The sequence below is a fragment of the Primulina tabacum genome, chromosome 6 (genome assembly GCF_025594145.1).
Source record: "Primulina tabacum isolate GXHZ01 chromosome 6, ASM2559414v2, whole genome shotgun sequence".
NCBI lineage: Eukaryota > Viridiplantae > Streptophyta > Magnoliopsida > Lamiales > Gesneriaceae > Primulina > Primulina tabacum.
Genome location: NC_134555.1, coordinates 14328738 through 14345493, shown reverse-complemented (window position 1 = coordinate 14345493; position 16756 = coordinate 14328738). Strand labels below are relative to the sequence as shown.

General features: G+C 36.5%; 2 protein-coding genes across 2 annotated transcripts; both read left to right on the top strand.

The window, feature by feature from the left end:
* Positions 1-1020: 1020 nt before the first annotated feature.
* LOC142550068 (uncharacterized) lies at positions 1021-3786 on the top strand. Its single transcript, XM_075659308.1, has 5 exons — positions 1021-1516; positions 1709-1882; positions 2139-2365; positions 3239-3351; positions 3540-3786. Exons 1-5 carry the CDS (start codon positions 1021-1023, stop codon positions 3784-3786), a joined length of 1257 nt encoding a protein of 418 aa, XP_075515423.1.
* A 431-nt stretch (positions 3787-4217) lies between these two features.
* On the top strand, positions 4218-4784 carry LOC142550067 (uncharacterized). The gene has a single exon (XM_075659307.1). The coding sequence runs from the start codon at positions 4218-4220 to the stop codon at positions 4782-4784; it is 567 nt and encodes a 188-aa protein (XP_075515422.1).
* Positions 4785-16756: the final 11972 nt, after the last annotated feature.

Here is a 16756-nt window from a genome sequence, read left to right as displayed (position 1 = left end):
CGCATACATGGCAGGGCCGTTTAGCTGCATGACGATGTAGCTCCCATGTGTTGTTGCTCGTGCATTATTCCAGTTGTTATCGTACCGTTTGTTGGCTCCTGTTATCCCGATTATTCGTTGAGCTTTTCATGCATTGCATATTACATTTTGTTATATGATTATGCATGATTTATGATTATTTTTGTTATTGTTGAACTGTTTCATACCAAAATTCTAACCTCAGTTGTTTACTGGGGGGCTACTGTGGTTGCTATTGGGCACCATGGTAGATCTCCCGAGTCGTTTTGCAGCATCAAGCCGAGATTCCGCCAGTGGAGCTCGGGATTGAGGTTGGATTGCTTGGTCCTGTTCAGTGGAGTTTCTCAGTTAGTCTATATGTATGTCTTGACTTTTTTTCAGTCTTATATTGTACTTTATTTGCTGGGGAGATGCCCCGTGTATCTGTAGTGATATTTGGTTGTTCTTGTGATGTTCTGAGTCGATCCTATGATATTTATGATCTGGTGAGTATTTGGTAAGTGTTAATTTCTGTTTAGTCCTGGCCAGTGTGGCTATAGGTTGTTTAACTTTGGTTTTGTTTTTAATGACTCTAGTTGGAGTATATTTTGATATAAACTGCTGCTTGAGTTTTCGGGATGTCCTACTTACGGGGTGGTCATGCCGCAATTTTTCTTGGCCCTGATGTCTATTTTAAAATATTTTAAACCTTTTTGCACTGCAGATTTAAATAAAATAATTATTGTTTGATGATTAATTGTCATTAGAGTAAATGGGCCTCACATCTTGGTATCAGAGCGTAAACTGGGATACGCTCGAACTAGAGTGTAGGACATTTGAGTCTTGGCACTAAAATGGTTGTTGCGCCTGTGTATGCTACTTGACAACATATTTATGTGGTTATATGTTTTGTTTACTTCCATTCTAATTGTTTTGGTGTTTTATCGTATAGAATGGAGGGAGGTAGAGAAATTCCTGTTGATGAGATTCCTCTAGCTCGAGGTCGAGGTCGTGGTCGAGGTCATGGACGTGGTAGACCTCGTATCCATGTTGTTGATGATACTTTTGTTGAGCAATTTCCATTCTAGGCATCCACCTCGATTCAGTGGTTCTGAGGGAGCTGAGAAAGCAGAACTATGGATTTCTGAGATTGAGGAATTGTTTGATTTGATCGAGTATCCTTCAGAGCGTCGATTGAGATTATTTGTACATCAATTGAAAGATCGTGCCAAAATGTGGTGGTCTACTACATTGATGACCTTAAATGCCCAGAGGATTGTTCCATCGTGGGATATATTCAAGCTGAAGTTTAAGGAGAGTTACTGTCCTCCATCATTTTATAGTTATAAGGCTTTGGAGTTTCATAACTTGAAGCAGGGCGATATGTCAGTTGCGGATTATGCGGATACTTTTTATGCTATGCTGAGACATGCTCCTCATGCGGCTGCAAGTCAAGTTGCGGTTGTTGAAAGTCTCATTGAAGGATTGAACGATCATTTGCACCCTTTTGTTTCTACCGGTAAGCCACTGAATTATTTTGAAGCAGTGGAAATAGCAAAAAGGGCTTAAGCTAGTCTGAAGAGGAGTGGCAATCGAGCTCCTACCCAACACCATCATTCGGGAAGGCAACAGTTCAATCAATCTGGTTCTACATCTCTTCGTCCTCGTGGGAAGCAATTTAAGAAGTCTGGTTCTAGTTCTTCGAGTTCAGGAAGTTTAGGAAACCGTGGGGGATATTGCTACAGTGGACCTTACTGTGATCACTGTGGAGGCAAGCATACCAGTAATCAGTATGTTGGAGTTCAAGGGGTTTGCAATGTTTGTGGTCGGCCGGGTCATTTTGCTAGAGTTTGTCCTAGTAAGACGGGGAAATCAGCCCAGGCAGGTAGTGGAGCTCGAAGTAATAGATTCCCAGTAGCGTCCCAGTTTTCCCACCAGCCTAGTCGCCCTTCACATCAGACCAGAGGGCCAGGTGGTCAATAGAATCAGTCACCTGTTCGTGTATTTGCCTTGACTAAGGATGAGGCTCAGGCAGCTCCAGGTACTGTCATTACTGGTAACTGTACTCTATGTGGTTTTATAGCACTAGTGTTATTTGATACTGGAGCATCTCATTCCTTTGTTTCTCATGCATTCGTCAGTTTCGCGTGATCTTCGCACCACTAGTATGAATTCCAATCTATCTGTAGCTACTCCGATGGGCAAAATGATTATCACTGATAATGTGGTGTTCAATGCGTTTTTGTTTCACGATGAAAATGTTCTATATCTGAATCTCATAGTACTACCTATACATGACTTTGATCGTATCATTGGTATGGATGTTTTGACTGCAAATCGTGCCACTGTTGACAGTTATCAAGGGATAGTTCGTTTCAGGCCTAGCTTTGCTCCTAAATGAAATTTCTATGGTCGTGGTTCTCAAGCCAAGATTCCTCTAATTTCTGCCATTGAGATGAATCGATTGTTAGATTCTGGTCATGAAGGTTTTCTGGTTTATGTTGTTGATCTATCGCAAGATGAGCGACGGATTTCTGATATTATTGTTTATTCCAAATCCAAGGAAGAGCATGTTAAATACTTGAGGATAGTTCTTCGAATTCTTCAAAAGAAGCAGATGAGCGCCAAGCTATCCAAGTGTGAGTTTTGGTTAGATAGAGTTGTGTTTCTGGGCCATGTCATATCTCAACATGGTATTTCTGTCGATCCAAGTAAAGTGGAAGCAGTTCTGAACTGGGAACGACCGACCAATATGCCAGAGATTCGTAGTTTCATGGGTTTAGCTGGTTATTACCGGAGATTTATCGAAAATTTCTCAAAGATTGCTATACCTATCACTCAACTGACTCAGAAAAATCAGAGATTCATTTGGTCTGATGAGTGTGAGTCAAGTTTTGTCGAGTTGAAGAAGAGATTGACTTCTGCACCAGTTCTTACCATTCCAAGTGGTTCTGGAAGAGCATCAAATCGAGGATTAGGTTGTGTACTGATATAGCATGGCAGAGTTGTGGCCTATGGTTCTCGTCAGTTGAAACCGCATTAATCTAAGTATCATGTTCATGACTTGGAATTGGTTGCTATTGTTTTTGCTCTCAAGATTTGGAGACATTATTTATTTGGGGAGCAATTTGTAATTTATTCTGATCACAAAAGCTTGAAGTATCTGTTCTCTCAGTCAGATCTGAATATGAGACAGAGATGTTGGATGGATCTTTTGAAAGATTATGATTGTGAGATCCAGTATCATCCGGGAAAAGTGAATGTCATTGTCGATGCTTTGAGTCGTAAGGTTATTGATGTTAATTTATCCTCGATTCGTGTTTCTAAGCTACGAGAGGATATTTGCACCTCTAGGTTGGATTTTCAAATCCAAGGTAATAATGTTTGTGTGTCTCATATTTCTATTGAGCTAGAGTTGATTCAGATTGTAAAGTCGGCTCAGAAAACTGATGATCGAGTTCTGAAATCTTATGAGTTAGTATCTCAAGGACACCAATCTTGTTTCTCAATTCACTCAGATGATTTTCTTCGTTGAATGGTAGATTGGTTGTCCCAGATATTCCTGAATTGCGTACAGCCATCCTTAAAGAAGCTCATTGTACTCGATATAGTATCCACTCAGGAGGGAGGAAAATGTATCATATTCTACGGCCTCAGTTTTGGTGGAAGAATATGAAAAAGGATGTTGCTAAGTTTGTGTCTCGTTGTATGATCTATCAGCAAGTCAAAGCAGAACGAATGAGACCTGTAGGATTACTGCATAGTCTTGAGGTTCCTCAGTGGAACTAGGAGCACGTGGCTATGGATTTTGTCACGCATTTTCCACGTACTTCTCATCATTTTGATGCCATTTGGGTGATTGTCGAAAGATTATCTAAATCGGCACACTTTATTCCGTATGAGAGGACGTATTCGTACAAGAAGATGGCTCGTCTGTATATTGAAAATGTTGTGAGACTTCATGGAGTTCCAGTTGCAATAGTCTCAGATCGTGACCCTCGTTTCACATCAAAATTTTGGACTAGTTTCCAAAAATAAATGGGTACACGACTTGCAACGAGTACTGCTTACCATCCTCAGACAGATGGTCAGACAGAGCGTATGATACAGACACGCAAGGATCTGCTTCGAGCAGTGGTTATGGATTTCAAAGATAGTTGGCCAGAAGCTTTACACTAGTAGAATTTGCATATAATAACAGTTTCCAGGTGACTATTGGTATGGCTCCTTTTGAAGCTTTGTACGGCAGACGATGTCGATCACCTCTTTGTTGGGATGAATTTGGTGAGAAGCAGTTGACTGGACCTGACATTGTTCAGGAAATGCATGATAAAGTCCAGTTGATTCGTCAGAGAATGAAAGCTGCCCAAGATCGGCAAGCTAGTTATGCTATCAGACGTCGTCGACCTCTAGAATTTCAAGTTGGAGATTTTGTGTTTCTGAGAATCTCTCCGTTTAGAGGTGTTGTTCGTTTTGGTATGAGAGGTAAGTTGTCACCTCGTTTCGTTGGCCCCTACGAGATTGTTGAGCATATTGGGACTTGCGCTTGTCGTTTGGATTTGCCCCAGTCATTTTCTGGCATCCACGATGTTTTCCATGTTTCTATTTTGCGTAAGTATGAGCCCGATCCGTCTCATGTGATTCAGCCTGATGAGGTTCAACTCGACCCTTCTCTATCGTATACTGAGTATCCTGTTTGTATCTTGGATCGTAAAGATAAAGTTTTACGCAATAAAGTTATACCACTTGTACGTGTTCAGTGGTCGAGGCATGGTGTAGAAGAATAAACGTGGGAAACAGAAGAGAAGATGAGAACGTCTTATCCATATCTGTTTGATTCTTAATATTGTATTCTTGGTTTCGTATTGTGTGTAAGATGTATGTGTATAAACAGAAATTTCGAGGACGAAATTTGTTTTAAGGGGTGGAGAACTGTAAGGCCCTGTAATTAATTATCCGGTAATTTGGCATAATTAGAATAATTATTGAGTTGTAAATTAAAATAATTATTTATGCCAAATAATTATAGAAGTGTTTTAAAAATATGTATTTTAGAATATCGGAGAATTTAACGATATAAAATACATATAGAGTTTAAATAACACACGAGAGCAAAATAAATACAGACCGGGATAGATGGGCTTGAGTTACTATTTTAGTAACCAAATACACAAGATATAGTTATACATAAACATACACACAACTTAGCAAATAAGAGAAGGAAGAAAAGGGAAAAAGAAAAGAAAGAAGAAACCCAATTCCCGCAACCCTTGGAGCAGCTGCGGGAAAGTTACGATATCTCCTCCGTCCGACGTCTAAATCTCAATCGGTCTGAAAGGATGTCTTTCTAACATCCTAATCTTCGATTCAAACCAGAAATCGTGAAGTTTGAGCAAGGATTCGGGCAGATCAAATCTGCTGTTCCGGTGCTCTGTTTCTGCGCGAATTCTTCCGGTTTTGGGGTGAGAGTTTTGTGTTGCTGCGATTTTTACAACTTGAATTTGTAGAAATGACCTAAATAAACTTTGTAGTGGTTTAGGTTTTCTGTTTATAGCCATAGAATCATCGAAGTTTGATAAGAAATGGATTTTATATGATTTTTCTACCAAAATGTGTCAAATGGAATTCTGTGTTGGAGCTGCGTAAATTAGCTATTGTAATTCGAGTTTTTGTATATTATGCGCTCCGATTATGGACTTGTTATTCAAATAAGAGTTGTAGAGCTATGTGTTGTCTTCATAATGATATAAGATTCGTTAAATTCCATTTAGAATTGAGCAAGTTATGCTTGTTTTTCTGGAACTGTTTAGTGTATGAGATTCTGTCCGCGAATTCGGAAGTAGCAGTGTGTTCTTGAAAATTCTGAGAATAATCTACTGAGATTCTGAAGATGGTTTCAACTAAATAAACTTAGATAATTGAGTTATCTTTCATTTCCAATTGGCGGATATTGATTTGAGTTAATACTGAGAGAGATACGAATTTTTTGCTCTTTTGTGCCAAATCGGACATTGGTGTGGAATGTAGTTTTCATGATCGGCTTATTGTGTTTTTGTTTAGGCCGATAGTCTTGAAGTGAAGTTGCTATTGGATTGTCAAGTTGTTATAGGTATGTTACAGCTTGGTAACACACAACGGTAAAACACAAATTATGTTTAATTGTCATTCTGTGTTACATGGATCGTGTTTATGACTTGTTGACTGTTGTAATTTGTTAAATGCCTTCGTTGTGATCTATGTTTATTATTATGACATATTATTGGCATTTAGCATCGGACATATAGTTATGACATTCATGTTGATCCCTATCATTCATGTTAGCCTATTGTTCTTATCCGTTGTTATCTTGCACTGTTGTTTATCTCGGGATCATAGTGTGGCTGATAGGCCTATAAACATGAGACCGTAGATGTGATTGAACAATCCCGTGGTTAGTGTAGCCTTTTGAGGTGAGCACTGGGATTGTGTCATCTAGTTTGTTCTGTTGTGCCATCCTGTTATACCGTTTCAGCTGTATGGAGGCCGAGTCCGGGGTGTTATTCAGCACAGCTTGGCATACCTCACATATATGGAAGGCGGTTTAGCTGCATGAAGATGTAGCTCCCCAGTGTTGTTGCTCGTGCATTATTCCAGTTGTTATCGTACCGTTTGTTGGCTCCCGTTATCCCGATTATTTGTTTAGCCTTTCATGCATTGCATATTACATTTTATTATATGATTATGCATGATTTATGATTATTGTTGTTATTGTTGAACTGTTTCATACCCTAATCTTAACCTCAGTTGTTTACTGGGGGGCTGCTGTGGTTGTTATTGGGCACCATGGTAGATCTCCCGATTCGTTTTGCAGCATCAGGCCGAGGTTCCACTAGTGGAGCTCGGGATTGAGGTTCAATTGCTTGGTTCTGTTCAGTGGAGTCTCCCAGTTAGTCTATATGTATGTCTTGAGTTTTTTTCAGTCTTATGTTGTACTTTATTTTCCGGGGAGATGCCCCGTGTATCTGTAGTGATATTTGGTTGTTCTTGTGATGTTCTGAGTCGACTTTGTGATATTTATGATCTGGTGAGTATTTGGTAAGTGTTAATTTCTGTTTAGTCTTGGCCAGTGTGGCTATAGGTTGTTTAACTTTGGTTTTGTTTTTAATGACTCTAGTTGGAATATATTTTTATATAAACTGCTGCTTGAGTTTTCGAGATGTCGTACTTACGGGGAGGTCATGCCGAAAATTTTCTAGGTCCTGAGGTCTGTTTCAAAGTATTTTAAACCTTTTTTCCGCTACAGATTTAAATAAAATAATTATTGTTTGATCATTAATTGTCATTAGAGTAAATGGGCCTAACAACTACAATTTTGATCATTATAAGTGTTACAAACGTCCTCAAATTCTCTTAAATGCAAATATGGATTTTCAGAATCTGAGCAATGAAAATTTGCTAAAGTTGAATAATTTGAGGTTTAAAGTTGAAATTAGATGCATCAAGAGAAAAAATTAAACGAGATGGGTCACTATTTCTAATATAGTTCATATGGTGCCCAAGTGTTCTTAATTGATCATGTTCTTTATTATTATTATTATTATCATTATCTTGATTATTGGAATTATCATCCATATTTAAATTATTTTTAGATACTCGAATAAGTTTAGCACTTTTTTTAATACTCCAAACACTTATTCAAGTAAAAACAACACAATACTTATAAATAACAAACTTAACTTAATTTATACCTCCCCGACAACAGCGCCAAAAAATTGCTACTAATTAAATTATAATTCACCCAAGTATAGTCTGTCTGCAAGTATATATTTCGTAAGTACGAGATCGATCCACAGAGATGTTATTTTAAGTTTAAATTTATTAATTTATTAAATTACAAAATGCAAGAATAAAGTTTACAAATTATAAATTTGTCAAGGCTCATAGATTTATTCTTGATATATGTAATATTTTTTAACTAAATTAAATAAAGGAAACCACTATAAATAATGATTCCAATAAAAAGAAAAAAAAAATTTAAACACATACATAACATAATATAGTTCCCACTATAAAAAATGCCGAATTAACCGATATTTTATATATGGTATCTATAATTATATATATAACTTTATAAATATAAAATTGCATAAAATAAATGTTAAATTAAATCATTATAATTCATTTAAAACAACTGACAGAGCCATGTTATTGTTTAAATTAAATATATGATTTAATAAGTTAGATGCGGAAAGTAAAAGTTACTTACGGTAAAGTAAAAGAAAGTAAAAGTTAGATGCGGCAAAGTAAAAGTTAGTTGTTATGTTAATTAAACTATTCTATTATTTAGAACAACCGGCAGAACCACGCTATTGTCTAAATAAACATACAATTTAATTATAATTAATTATATATATACATAAATAATTATAATATCCCTCACTTATAAAAATGGGTATTTAATAATTGTAGTATAATGAAATAGTATTCATTGTATCATATTAAAACAACAAATCAAGATAATCACTTTTATGGTACCAAGAATTTGATGTTAACTGAAAATAAATACTCAAACCTACAAATAAATATTAATTAGCAAAACCATAATAAATAAAAGAAGAATATAAAAAACTGTAAAAAATCTTACTTGATCAAGAATGCAATATTTTCACCTTGACATCAATGGATTTAGCTTGCAAATAAACTTTCTTGAATTTAACATAACACTCATGAATAATAAAAAATTTTTTATAATTTAGAACTTTTATTTTCACACACAAAGTTTATTTTTTTACTATGGAATCTCCCCCCTTTCAAGTTAATACAATGCCTTTATTTATAGGCAAACATGGGGAGACAAGAAAAATAAAATATTAATTTGTACATATAATTGGTGCAATTGGTATTCATGAATGACTCAAGCATTGATTGGATCTTGCACCTACTCTTTAACAATCTTTTCGACTGATTTGAGTTTTCCACATAATACAAAAAATGTAGATAATTGTGTTGACTGGTTTGTGATAAAATTTCGTGACATTTTACCAAGTAGTTTGAGATTTAGGTCGAATAAACTCAAGTATGGTAAAACAGTAATTCCATTGATACCACTTTTACTTGTTGCTTCATTAATCCTCAATTGTGTGAAGAATTTTAACTCGTAGTTGTCATCAATATTGTGGACATTGAAATCAAATTTCTACAGGTTTAAGAATCATCTCCTTCTCATTTTTCAAGCAAATGTCATTCTTGTTTTACCGAACCTATAAAAATAGAAAAAAAATATTAATATTATACAACACATATATTTAAATACAAATTATTATAAAACATATAAAATATAGATATTTAATACAACTTAAACTATAAAATATTTTAAAAAACAATTAACAAATATACATTTTTTTTTATATTAAACACATCTCCTAGCCAGCTTATTACTAATCCCTTAGTAAAACAATATCAAAAAATTCAAAAATTATTATTTATAAATATATTCAAATTTGCAAATATTATCATTTTAAAAAAAAACTTTATGCCGATTTATAAATCTTTCTATCAACTAATATATTAATATATAATCGGTGGGTAAATTATTATTATTTAACACACAATATTAAAATATTAAATATATAATTTTAAGTGTGTATATATATATATATATATATATATTCTAAAAACTTATATAATAATATAATTAAATTAATTATCCTCATAACATATATAATATGAAGAATGTTAATGTAAAAGCCTCAACTTCATATTCTCTCGGGTTAAAATATTTTATAAATGGATGTTTCCACTCATAGAGTTGGATAAAAATTGTACACTCATTGAAAATGATTAATATTTATAGCAGACAATCAGATAAACTTATGTTGAAAATAAGATATGATATTTTACCAAGAATAAACTCATTCTTTTTCTTCACTTTTTCTTTTTCTTTGGCTGCAAAGTTTTACATTATTACAAAATTTCTATCCATCATTCTATCAAGGAATTTCATTAATGTTCAGCGCAACTAATTTTTTTTATATGTCAAGTTTTTATACATATAGACATATATTTATATATACAAATATCTTCAATGATTATTTTTTAGAAGGTATATCTATTTAGAAATTTACTTCTAGAAATAATATATTTAAACTCTAATAACATTACAATCGAATTTTCAAACATTTATATATTAATTATTTTTTTATTTTTTATTTTTTTAAAAAGAGAAAAAATAAGAAAACGAGAAGGAAAAAAAGGTAACACATATCTTACATAAAGTTTAAAAACAACATAAAAGACATACCGTTGGATCACAATATTTTTCTTTTTTTACTCTTGGATGTTGACCAATCAAGTTGAGATGATAATGGATCTATAGAACCCGAAAATCATATTACGTATAAGCCATGCATAATTGCTACTATTTAAATTAAAAATGAATATTTTATATAAATATGAAGTGTTTGATTTATTTTAATAATTTTAAGTCATGATTATTCATTTTTAAGATAGATGTTTAGTTTTATCTTTTCAGGATAAATACGCGAGGCCGGACCGGAGTTTGGAGATTAGAGATAAGATTAATAATAAGAAAATATTCCTAAATTTTATTTAATTCAAGGAATAATTTAATTTAAAGAAATAGATTGTTTTAGGATTTATTTAAATTAATTAGAGCTAAGTTATTAAATAAAGTTCTTTAAGTGAATATTTAATTAAAGCTTAAATAAAAATATGTAAACAAAGGGGGATGAATTAATATAGGTCAAATATATTCAAGAAATTAAACATAGCCTTTAAACATTTAAATTTGAAGTCATGTATGCCATGTAAGATTCTAAGCAAGATTCTAAACTAAATTAATTTGTTAATACATAAAATATATATAATGGAAGTTTAAAAACTTAAAAAATTAAAATGCAAAGTTAAACCATAAAATACCATTCAAAAATTAGTTGAAAATTCGTTCAAAGCCTTAAACCATTTCAAATGTGATTGGTAAACCCCATTCAAGTCACTTCTAAATGGTCTTCATAGTGTATTCATTTCCCACTTTTAAATTCAATAATAATGGGTAATACATGCACCATAATTCTCTTCAAAGCTCATCAACCCCTCTATGCTAGCAAATAATGTGAATGACAACAAGAATAAGAGCTTAGGTTCGGCCATCCAAGAGAAGGAGAATCATTTCAAAATTTTTCAACTTCTTCACTTGTAACTCCCACCTTAATGCACATAATGGCACCTTTAACACCTCTTGTAACCATCACCTCCATTACATAACATTTCTCCACATCTATGACCGAAATAATCAGAGAAAAACACATCTTAGAGGCTTGTAATAGCAGCTGAAATTGTGAACAACAGCATAAACGAGTAAGAAAGAAGCCAACTCAGACTCCGCCGCTCGTCTTCGTCGTATTGATTTGTTTTGTGTCTAAACAAATTCCAGGCATGTATATGTTGTTTCTTTGCTCTTCAATCAAGTCCTATAAATATTTTTGAACATTATATGTTCAGGATTCATGTGGTAAAAACGAAGTTTTGACAGCAACTACACAAAACTTTTTGCACAGAATTTTTCGGTTTCCTCTTTGTGTCTCACGGTTTTGCGTTTTGTGGTTGAGGAGGTTGCCTCATTTTCCAGGCACTCAAGGCTGCATTTAGGCATGAATTATAGTGTGTTAGGGTGTTGTTTGTCCATTGGTTTCAGTCCATACACTCCAAATAAAAGTATGACAGCAAGATTTCCAAAACACTACAGAAGTTACTCAAGATCTTGTTGTTGGTTGACTAAGGGGTGTGTTCGAAACCTGGCTGTCCTAGGGGCTGTAGCCATGGTTAGAACCCTCCCTTAGCATGTCTAGGACGTGACCAAGGTGTTCTGTCCAAGCTTGGTTCACGGATTCATCAGAATTTCACAACAACAACTCAAGTGCATTTCGGTTCTTCATATTTCGGTGTGAGTGAGTTTCGGGTTTCTAGTGTTTGTATGGATGAATGGTTGGCTCCTAGCCCGTAGCCATGGTTCATACAACACTCCATCATGTCTAGATCGAGCCATGGTTGATCACATGGACCTTGGAACGAGACAAGACAGTAAAATATTTCAATATATCACAGTACACAGCAGATGGTGCTCTCGGCTAGGATGTTGTTCTTTTTCTAGGTGGTTGCCTGGGTTGTGGTTGGCTTTTAGCCCTTAGCCATGGTCCAAGCCATGCCTTAGGATGTTAGTAAGAGTCCTTGGGCGGTGGTTCAAGCCCGTAGTCATTAATTTCAGAATTTTCACTACAAACACACAAGCTGCTTCTGCTGCCTTTTTGACAGAAACTTTGGGTCACGGTTTTGGTGGTGGTTTGAGTTCTTAGTTGGCTTTTAGCCCATAGCATTGGACTGGACACTACCTTAATGAGTTAGGAAAGTCATGTTTTTGGCCGTTCGTGATTTGGTCGAGTTTAGAGGTCGTACGAGAATTTACGGTGAAAGGTGCCAGAATGACTCTCGAAAGAGCGTTTTATGTTATTGGATTCCTTTCACCCATTTTCGTGTTTTACAGTCATTATGCATATTTTTCAGTATGTTTGGGGTATTTTAATCATGGTTAAACGTCGATTTAATGTTGGTTCGGGTTGGTACGAAGCCATGATTAAAAATCAAGTTATTTGTTCTATTCGTCTCGTTTTTTTTGTTCTATTGTTAAATTTTTGTCAAGTTAAGATTTATTGCATGTGTCACATATTAGAATTAAGTCGCAGCAAGCCTGGGAACGATCCAACTCATCCGGTAAAAATAAGGCTATAATTATATTACGTGCATAAAAATATAAAATGTTTATTTTTGAGATATATGCTATATGTCTTGTGGCCACCTTATGCTTATGGGTTTGGAAGTCAGTAGACGCAACCGAGGACCTCTCCGCCCGGTGACTTACGACCGGTTTATGATTATGTATGGGTACGGACATCCAGTCCAAGGGTTGTGATTGATCTCTACCGCACAGTATACTGTGGTTTAGTCTGATCAGGCGCTCACAGTTATGTTATGGGCCACTTGCTTAGAAACATTATCTCTACCAGAAAATTATGATATGATATGACAGAGCTCTATTGAGCCAAGCTTTTACGTATGATTTTCAGATATGCACGTAGATATAATTATTCATGTTACGATTTTCACCATGCGCTTTACGATACTATATTTTTACGTTGCATGCAATTTTATGATATATTTACTTGTTATTCACGATATATACATGTTGAGTCTTTAGACCCACTAGACTTGATTGTTGTAGGTATTGATGAGGCCGAGACTGCGGGCGGAGACCAGTGAGCAATCTTGGGACAGCAGTAGTAAATCCGAGGATCTCATGATTTAGTTTATGCATCTTTTATTATTCAAACTCAGTTTTAATACGTCGGATTATTTATAACTTGTTGTTTACGTTGGATTATTTTTTAATTGTTGCTAGAAAATTTTATTTACTTCCGCTGTTATTTTAAAGTTAAAATTATTTACATGTTTATTTTATAAATGAGGCAAGATGATTAATTATTTAGAAAATTTTTAATAATTCCGCTAAAATATGAATACGAAATACGGGCCTTTACAGTTGGTATCAGAGCCTATGATCTTGTAAAGTGTTGTACTACTAATGCTCTCGAGAAGTTCATGAAGTCACGTCTTCGGTCTGTAAGTTTTACGATTACGTATTTATTTTAAAGCTTGAAATATTTTTACATCATGATTGCATGAAAGATTTTATGTCAAGATTACGATTATGCATTATTTATTTAAATTCAAAAAAAATAGTGGAATTATGCATGTTGGTTACGTATGGGTTATAATTATGGAACATCATGCCTCCTAGACGCATTATTGATCGCACGGGAGGTGACGAGCATCGTCATGAGGACGAGGAGAGAGATTTACCACCACCCCCTCCACCAGACATGAATGCCCAGATGCTAGCTGGGATGACTCAGTTCTTCGCACAGTTTGCGGGGAACAATGCAGTGGGAGCCAGACAGACGGGACCGGAGGCTATCTATGAGCGGTTCATGAAGATGCGACCGAAGGAGTTCTTAGGGACGTCAGATCCTATGGCTGCCGAGGGCTAGATTAAGTCCCTTGAGGTTATCTTCGAGTTTATGGGGCTTGAAGATGGAGATAGGGTTCGATGTACGACCTATTTGTTCGGAGGAGACGCTCGCCTATGGTGGGAAGGAGCATCAGTGGCTTTGGATTTGACTACTTTGAGCTGGGCGCGCTTCACAGAGGTATTCTACTCTAAATATTTTACTGAAGAGGTGCGTTCGAGGTTGACCACGGAGTTCATGACCCTGAGGCAGGGAGACTTGACTGTTACGGAGTTTATCCGTAAGTTCGAGAGGGGATGTCATTTTGTACCCCTAATTTCTAACAATGCTGGAGCCAAATTGAGGCATTTTCTGAATGGTCTACGGCCAATCTTACGCCGTGATGTTAGGGTGGCTGGCCCTACTACCTATGATGTTGCTATTTCCAGAGTGCTAGCGGCAGAGCAAGACCAGAATGATATTGAGCGCGATAGCCAGGGTAAACGACCATTTCAAGCACCACATCGTCCTCCTCAGCAACAACATAAGAATAAGAGACCTTTCCACGGCCCGCCCAGGAACAGAGGGCCGCAACAGCAGCAGCAGGGACGGGCAGTACCGAGGACAGTGGAGTACCCAGTCTGTGCCAAGTGTTCACGTCGTCATGCTGGGACTTGTATGTATGGTTCGGGAAAGTGTTACAAATGTGGTAGTACTGACCACATATTGAAGAATTGTCCTCAGAAGAATCTGCCTACCCAAGGCAGAGTTTTTGCTCTCCATGCTGCAGAGACTAATCCGGAGACGATGCTCATGACAGGTATCCTAAATCCTTAAGTTTTATTCGAAGTTTAATGTTTTGGGTTAAGATTTTGAACTTAGAATTTATGATAGGATTTCATGTTCTAATCAGTGTTATTTACGGGAATTTAGGTTAGAAGAACTTCGACCTTTGCATGTCTATAAGCATAGTTCTTGGGTTTAGCATGATATTCCAATCTTTCAGGGAGAATCTTTATAGCCGGTTCAGCTACGAAAGCCTTGATAGATTCAGGGGCTACTCATTCGTTCATTTCAGAAACCTTTGCAAATTCTCTCAAGATCAAATCAATTGGGCTAGACATAGCGTATTCAGTAGCATTGCCTTCTGGAGAAGATTTGACAGCTACTAATGTGATCCGAGATATAGACCTTGAACTTCATGGTAATCTCGTGTATGCTGATCTTATCGTTCTGCCGATGCCAGAATTTGATATAATTCTAGGGATGGACTGGTTATTGGGGAACAGAGTGTTGATTGATTTCCAGCAGAGATCTGTTCTCGTCCGACCGCCTGGGATGGAACAATTCTTATTCGAGCCAGACATGTATTTTAATTTACCGCATATGATATCTTGTGTCCAGGCTAGGAAGCTCATTCATAGAGGGTGCAGAGCATTTTTAGCTACTCTTGTATCCGTTCCTGAGACGCCCAAACAGTTAGCATCTGATGTTCCTATTGTCAAGGACTTTCTAGACGTTTTTCCTGATGACTTCTCTGGTTTACCACCGGTGCGAGAGGTGGAATTTTCTATTGAGCTTATGCCAGGTACCACACCGATATCGAAAGCACCATATCGATTGGCACCGACAGAGATGGCAGAACTCAAGAAACAGATTCAGGAACTTTTTGACAAGGAGTTCATTCGCCCGAGATTTTCGCCATGGGGCGCGCCAGTCTTATTTGTGAAAAAGAAGGATGGTACGATGAGGCTCTGCATTGATTACCGGGAATTGAACAGAGTTACAATGAAGAACAAATACCCACTCCCGAGGATTGAAGATTTATTTGACCAGTTGCAGGGAGCTTCAATATTCTACAAGATTGATATGCGTTCTGGTTATCATCAGCTGAGAGTGAAAGACGCCGATGTTCTCAAGACTGCTTTTAGGACTCGTTATGGCCACTTCGAGTTCCTTGTGATGCCGTTCAGTTTGACGAATGCGCCAGCGATCTTCATGGATCTCATGAATCACGTATTTCAGCCATATCCTGATCAGTTCGTGATAGTTCATAGACGATATTCTTGTCTACTCAAAGAATCAATAGGATCACAGCAGACATTTGATCACAGTGCTGCAGACATTGCAAAAGCATAAACTATTCGCGAAGTTCAGCAAATGCGAGTTCTGGTTAGAGAAAGTGGCGTTCTTAGGCCACGTCGTTTCTAGCAGTGGTATTGAGATAGACTCGGCGAAAGTTGCAGTAGTCAGAGATTGGGTTGTGCCACAAAATGCATCAGAGATCCGTAGTTTCCTTGGGCTAGCGGGATACTATCGGAAGTTTATTCGGGGATTCTCCTCCATCGCAGTTCCACTCACATTATTGACGAAGAAGAATGTTAAATATGTGTGGAGCGAGGAATGTCAGAAGAGCTTCGATACATTGAAGCAAGCTTTTATTTCAGCACCAGTGTTGGCCATGCCTTCAGGACCCGGAGATTTTGTTCTGTATACCGATGCTTCGAAACTTGGGTTAGGCGCAGTATTGATGCAGCATGGGAAGGTGATAGCATATGCTTCTCGTGAATTGAAGATTCATGAGAAGAATTATCCTACCCATGATCTAGAGTTGGCAGCCGTAGTATTTGCATTGAAGATTTGGAGGCATTATTTGTACGGAGAGAAGTGCCAGATCTTTACCGACCACAAAAGTCTCAAAT